The sequence below is a fragment of the Trichoplusia ni genome, chromosome 20, assembly GCF_003590095.1.
Source record: "Trichoplusia ni isolate ovarian cell line Hi5 chromosome 20, tn1, whole genome shotgun sequence".
Lineage (NCBI taxonomy): Eukaryota > Metazoa > Arthropoda > Insecta > Lepidoptera > Noctuidae > Trichoplusia > Trichoplusia ni.
The window spans coordinates 281,070-288,242 of NC_039497.1; the positions used below are offsets into that span (position 1 = coordinate 281,070).

The 7,173-nt window shown below is 34.9% G+C and overlaps 1 protein-coding gene across 2 annotated transcripts in view; it reads right to left on the reverse strand.

Moving 5' to 3' along the window:
• The window catches only part of LOC113503807 (mediator of RNA polymerase II transcription subunit 15-like), a 33,389-nt gene extending 26,494 nt beyond the window's left edge, over positions 1 to 6,895 (reverse strand). The window contains exons 1-3 of one of the 2 annotated variants that reach the window (XM_026885906.1): positions 6,840 to 6,895; positions 5,777 to 5,909; positions 3,416 to 3,489 (exon numbers count right to left, since the gene is read on the reverse strand). In XM_026885906.1, coding sequence (XP_026741707.1) covers positions 3,416 to 3,489; positions 5,777 to 5,909; positions 6,840 to 6,851 — 219 coding nt within the window. In that variant the 5' untranslated portion in view covers positions 6,852 to 6,895. Of the gene's footprint in view, positions 1 to 3,415; positions 3,490 to 5,776; positions 5,981 to 6,839 lie in introns of those variants that run through there. The other variant, XM_026885905.1, reaches the window with a different exon arrangement.
• Between the last annotated feature and the right edge of the window lie 278 nt (positions 6,896 to 7,173).

Consider the following 7,173-nt stretch of genomic DNA (forward strand, 5'->3'; position numbering starts at 1 on the left):
TTCCATACAAAACATAAAGTGAACTTGCACCAATCAAATTGCATGATTGTAGATGTTTCAAAATTAAGTTATGTTTATTAAAAAAGAAATAAACAACATTAAATTGGGTGAGGTAACCTGTGTTTTGTCTAAGTTCGAGATAATCTAGATTGTATTGCGGTTTGGTAATCTGTCAGTGAAGGCAATAGAAAGGATTTGATAGCAAGTGCTTTTAACCTTTATCGCCTAAAGAAATTTTGGATTATTATTTTATTAGAGCGAGGTCATTGATTATGTCATTCAGAATTAGCAACCTCATGTGTTAGAAATAAACGTGCTTAGCTAATCTCTATCGGATATTGTGAAGGCAATAGAAATCAAATGACGTTTGTCGAATGATATCAGATAAGAAGCTGTCGGCCTTGGGATTGACATTGCGGTAATTAATAACATAGGCCTAATTTAAGGTGACAGTATCGAACAATATGATGTTGAAAGTTACTTAAGTATTTGTGTACACGGCGTCGTAAGTGCATGATGTTGATTACCAACCTCTTTAGATTATAACCAAACCAAAGATAGTAGTAGGATATAAAGGTTTCGGCCATCGGAGACATGTGGTGCTAAGTCTACGACATGTCTGAGCACGATCGATCGGTCGCAAGTTCGATCCCCGCGTAGGACAAGCGTTTGTGTGATCCAGGAATGCTTGTCCTGAGCCTAGGTCTCTTTGTGCTTATGACTTGAATGTTTGTGTAACCCGCGGCAAAAAATAAAACGCATTAAGGCGGAGTGGTTTAAAAAAATAAGAGTCACATGTTGATACATAAACAAAATATTCGACTTTCTTGTAAGAGCACGTTTTTAGGTATAATTAATTAGTGAATATTAGCTAATTACATAAAATCACAATGATGAGAGTGAGCTGACTTTGGCCGTGTTCCCATACTTGCGTCACGTTATGTGGGCTAATCACTTAGAGCACACGCTTGTTTCAAGTTGAAGTTATTTCAGCGATATTTGTGTCGAAACGGACCATATTGTGCAAAACCTAGCTTTGAAATAAACCGCTCGGCATTGTAGGAACGTCTAGATGAATGAGTAATTATAGAATAGTTTAAAAGTTCTCGTAATTTTTGCTCATAGCATTTTAGTGTAAGTGTCTTAGTAACTTTAAAACGATCAGGGTTTTTGGATTAGTGGCGTAAGAGAAGGTCTATTAAGGGGAAATGAGATGACTAAATATATTCTGCAAATAAAATAGACGTCATCACTTTTACATGTTACTTTTTAAGCTAGCGGGAGTCAACATTTTCTAGTTGGCCTTACACTGAGAATCCATAAAAAAGTGTGTAAATACAATTATGAAATATCAAAGTAAGTGAATATAATATGCAGTTATAACCTCTCTTATTTAATGAACCGATAATCCCAAAATAGAGATACAAATCAATCTATACAACTAGGTATTTCAGGTTTAGAAGCTACAAGGGATGTAGCTTCTGCTAAAAGACTAATAAAATTACTCCCAAGAGTTACTTGGGCATTAAATCATTTAATAAAAGATCTCAAATCCCATTCACAACTACTATCAATCTTGGGTCAAAGAAGTTGAGACAAGCGTTTCCCATATACGAAGAGGCCTGTACGCAATGCGACAATTACAGTTCATATATTTTGTAAGCAGATGAAGATGTAACATTTGGACAACTCATATTGGGTAAACCGTACGATATGACCCAGTAATTACGTGTCAACCTCCATGGTAAGGCACGTCAGTCGTCTCATATGGCGTAAGTACCGTGCTAATAGCGATATGATTATTGTAACAATGTTGGAGTGATTTTTGATGTGTTGATTATGATTGGTAAAGGTAAATGTCAAATCGTTAGTTGTTATGAGGTCTCGTGTAGTCCCTTCGCAATACTTTTTGTATCATGGACTGTGTTTTATTATTCTTATTGAAATAAGAATGCTGAAAGTTAGTAGTTATAGTATGGATTTCAACCCTATATACAAGGTAAAAAATTTTATTTAATTTGGGAAATTAGCAGACGTGATGAAATTCATGTAAGGCTTATTTGATAAAGTTTTATCGAAACTTTTGATACCAGGAGTAAACCCAAAATAACTTCTAGATCTAATATAATTTACCGTTTGACCACACCTAACCGAAACTTTCCTATATATGGTATTCCTTTATATCCAAATAATTTCCTAAGCTCCCTCGAGAGGGCGACACTAAACGCAACTCCCGAAACTTCAAAGAAATTTAATTTAAAACTTGGCACAAGTTCGCGACAGAAAAAAACGTACCGGCGGCCATTTTGTGACGTACACATTTTTAAGAAGCCTCGTTATGAATAGTTCGCGATGAGTTACGGCTTCGGGAACTTTTATTGCTTTAGATATCAAATTGTTTCAGGACTCTGAAACTCTTGTGGGAGCATTCTGAAGATTGATGCAAAGAGCCACGTGCTAGTTGCTATTTTATGTTGATAATTTAATAGTTACCTTGAATGTTTTTTTTAATGATTACTAGAGTAAAAGAAAATTCGTGAAGGTAGAGTGAAAAAAAATCCTTGAGTCTTTATTTTTGGTAGAAAATTTTGCCTGAAAAGGTTCAGTGAATCCAGATTGCATTTTTTCACAAATTTTTGTACATATTAATCATTAATTTGCTACATTGGGGCGATCTCAACATAGTTGGGAAGCGGCTAGGACGATGATGAGTAAGTTAATTTTCATTTCATTCATCATTAAAATTTTATACTATGAATTTGGTTAGTCATAAAATCCAATCTATCAATTACAAATTCGCATCATTAAACATTTACATAGATATTACAATATTGTGGTCGAGTGTTATTCAGAGCGATGTGTACCGACCGGTCGGCGGACACCTCGAAATGAATGTCATTACCGAAATTATGGTTTACACATTGTTTGTAATTGATAACTGAAACACAATAAGCCGGGACCTGTTATTAGCTAACTAAATTGTTTTTGAAACTAGATAGTAATGAATATTTGAGCATGACTAGTTTAGTGATATCATGTTTGATTTCAGGGTCAGTGTCAATTTTACATAGATCAAAGACGTTTTGAGGGATAGAGTCAACAATTTTAGACTCTAGGAAGGCATTCGTATGTAGGATAGTCTGTTTTGTTTTGCGACAGGCGCTTGGAGACTCTCATCGTCGGTTTTCTGAGACGTGTATCGAGCGTGACAAAAATAAATCATTTATTTTGCAAGTAGGATATATCATCATTCTAAAATGTCTTATTTTAAAGCGCTGGAGTCGACGAAACCCGTAATCGACCCATAATAGTTTTAATTGCTTTAATTCATTCTTAGTCTTATAGTACTAGGGCAACAGTATCAAATAAGAGTTAAAACTGTTCGACTGTTTCTTAATAGAGTGTAAGTACTCACTTGTGCTGGCGACTGGTCTGCGAGCTCGTCGTTGATGTTTTCAGCGTACTGGATGCCTGGTACCGAGACGGCCGCTGTGAAACGAAAGAACAAACTTTATAAGGCAATTTTTTGGGCAGTTATTAAAATTAAAATCCCATGTAGAAATAGCGTATTGGTTATTGTTATAACGGCAATGGAAGTATATCATCATCTGTGAGAATTTCAACTGTCTAGCTGTAACGGTTCATGAGATTCAGTCTGGCGGAAGATAGATGGACAACCAGTGGAGCTTCAGTTACAGGATTTCATAATAATATATTTTATGGAAATTAAAAAAAAAAATGGAAAGCATAAAAACAATTTTGGTGACAAAACATTATTATAGTTTAATTACTTAATATATATTTTTCACTTAGTTAACTCTGTGTCTATTTAATGATTCGATGAAGTAGGCTGAGGTGGGATGGTTCACATCATCTACTTCATCAGAATGAAATAGCGTGATGATAACCCACTCGCCCCACCAAAAGACATTACCGTAGAACAACAGCACGAAACAATTGAAATCTGCGTTGAAATTCAAATCAGGTAGCTTTGAATATGGCGGCTATCATGAAAATCATTTTAGTTTGATAATATTTGGGGCCACGCGTGACTGTGTTTACACTGTGTTAATTGTTTCGCGGACACTGGCCGCGCATAGCGGCATCGATATTGCTGCGATAATTAATATTAAACTGATATAGGAAGTGTGACAACGTACTATGAAGCCTATTTTCGATTCTGTTTTATTAGTGAAGTGAGTTTTATTGAACGAAAGAGAGGATAAAATCATAAAATCAAAATCTAAAGTTTTTATTTCAAATAGGCAGGCACTTTTAAAACGTTACATTACTGACTCGAGTTGCACGGTTCCAAAGTGTCATTCTTATGAAAACCCGGCAAGAAACTCCATAAAATGAAATGAAATCATGTCTTATACCGATGAAGTGTAAAGATATCACGCTTTTGTATTTTTTTCCCCTATCTTTAATTGTTAAGATTAGGCAATATTGTCTATATTATTGAAGGCAAAAGACAGCTTAGTGCCGACGTAAACTAAAATCACCACTAACCTTGTGAATAATGGCAAAAATGTGTGTGCATAAATTTTTTTTTATTGGTTAATTTCTCATGGAATTGGGTGAACCGATTCGTGACGCAACGGTTTTGCGTCCCCGTACGACAGAAGCAGGTAGCCATTTCCTCTCTTACTTTATCGCTACCCCGTATACCAGTGGAGAAGGTAGTAGTAGACATGAGGGTGGTACCAGGAGAGCAGATAGTAGTAGTCGTAGTAGAAACTTACAGAAGGAGTCTTCTTATTATTTGTAACGAGTCACAGCTTATTATCATGTTAAGTACACCCTAAAATTTTTGCTCCCCTTACCCTTGTAGCGAATAAAAGCACGATGCATATTTAAATATCAAATTAATGAGGATACTTTTGAAACATACTTTAAAACTAAGCTTAAATTAAGTACGCAAAACTTTTAATTAACTATACCGCTGGGGATCTTATTAATTACTTAAAATATAATATTATAAAATACTTTTAAGTATTATGATAGTTTGTTGATAGCTAGTTTTGCTTAGTTTTCATTCTCATGTATCTGTCAAAGCTACTGGAACATTATTTTAGTACCTAATGATTACCAATTGTGTAAAATCGTTAACAAGTTCTATCTTTGATCCGAAGCGTCGCAATTGTCAGATAACATCAGTAATATGACTATCAGACGTGGTCGTAGGTCTCCTAAACCGAGCAATTTCACTCGATTTTTCGCGCTCTTATTAGTCACAGCGTGGTATTTAGCCTCGCTCGATGGCGAGATCAAACAAGATATTTTTCAAACTAACCGCAGTGGTTACTGAATTGAAATCAACAAACTCTACACTGTCATAACATTTGTAGAGTATCTCTACGTTTGGGTGTAAGTTAAATAGCAACTGGTAACTGTGTCAAGTTTTGATCAAAATTATAAAAGTGAAATTATAATTATATCTCTGGCACTTAAAGACGATAATAAGTCAATTTGATGAACCTGAACCAAAAGGGTAAAAACGATACAGTCTAACCAAGTTTCAGCTGTCAGGTATGAACCGTTCTGAAGCTAACTAGTTGAAATTTTCACGGATGATGCATTTATTTGTTTGTTCTCAAAACACCATTATTAATAGACAAGGTATTAGAAAAAACAAATACTAATAAAGAAAAAATATTTAACAATCAGTGAGAAGTATTGATAAAATCCAAAATTAGATGGTTAACCTCAGTTTCATCCTAGAAGTTACAAGGCTCAGACTTACTTTATCTTTATTGTATTGTATCTAACTCACCATATTTAGAGAGTAGTGCCTTCCGATCTCCAAAGTTCCCCTCCAGCAGTTCTCTCTTGCTCGTCTGGTTGTTCCTCTGGCGCGTGATCCTGGCGTGGGCAGCATGGAGCGCCACCAACACCAACACAAATACCTGGAGGAAATAATACATGGATCTGTTGTATTATGGAAATTAGATTATCAAGGTATGTGTAGTATGCAAGTGTGTATGTGAGACGATGAAGGGGTAGGAACTCTGAAAATTTTGAATTTAAATTCCTCAGACCTTTTAGTAAATGTAAAAATACCGCCTGATTTAGTGTGGGTTAGATAGTCATATCAGAATTATTTGACTTTAATGAATGAAGATTTTTGACGTTTTTTGACTTATGTGTACTGCTTACTTGTCCATCAGACAGTGCAATTAAATTGTTTTATATTTACGTTTCAGGTTTAATTGTTCAATTTATATCAGAGAAGCAAAACAATGCTTATAAGGATTAAGGATCAGGTTTCAGTTACGAAATGGTAAAACAGAGCTAATCCTAATTGCTCTGACATTTTGTTATCTACTTAATTTCAGAAACCGTGAATTTATTTTATTGTGATACAGATATTTTGTTATTTGGATAGCTTTGTATTATTCGGCACCCGCCAAATATTATTTTTAAGACACCCACGGATTATGAATAAAAGTAATATTTTATTCGTTTTAATTTATCCCGACCAAATTCGTTTCCGTCAATCTAAGCTTTATCACTTCTCTCAATTCATTATCAGGAATTAACTGTGACTGAAAAAATATTTTAACTAAGTATCGAGTTTTATTTAAATTAAACTGAAACCCCTGTAAAGTTTTCATGTGAAAATAATCAACGCAACTAGAGTCAGTAATGTAACGTTTTAAAAGTGCCTGAGAAACGGCCTATTTGAAATAAAAACTTTTTGATTTTGAATCATTTCTGTGTTTTAGTAAAACCCAAATTCTATTTCCGTATTTAAGGTATCATGCACAATGAACACTGAACAATTAAGAAGAATTAAACAATTAATTGAATATCACTGAACACCACGTGAAACTAACCGGCAGCTTCATGTTACCGCGTAAGACGTCCGCTACGCGTGGTGTACGCAAGTCGACTGAGACTACTACCGTACTGCGCATGCGTGCCCCTACTCGCGCAGCTTATATGCTCTTGCGCATATGAGGGATAGTCATGACAGTGATTCATGAGGATGACTGTGTGATATGCACTTAGTATCTGAGATTATGCATTTTGAAATGGATAGAAAAAAATGCACTATTTGGCGCAGTTATTATAATGCAATAGGTTTAATGTTGTTAGAAAATTTTGATGATTAACTTTTTGTTGATTGTTATGTTATGCTGATTTTGTTGAAATATTTAGTTAAGGCTG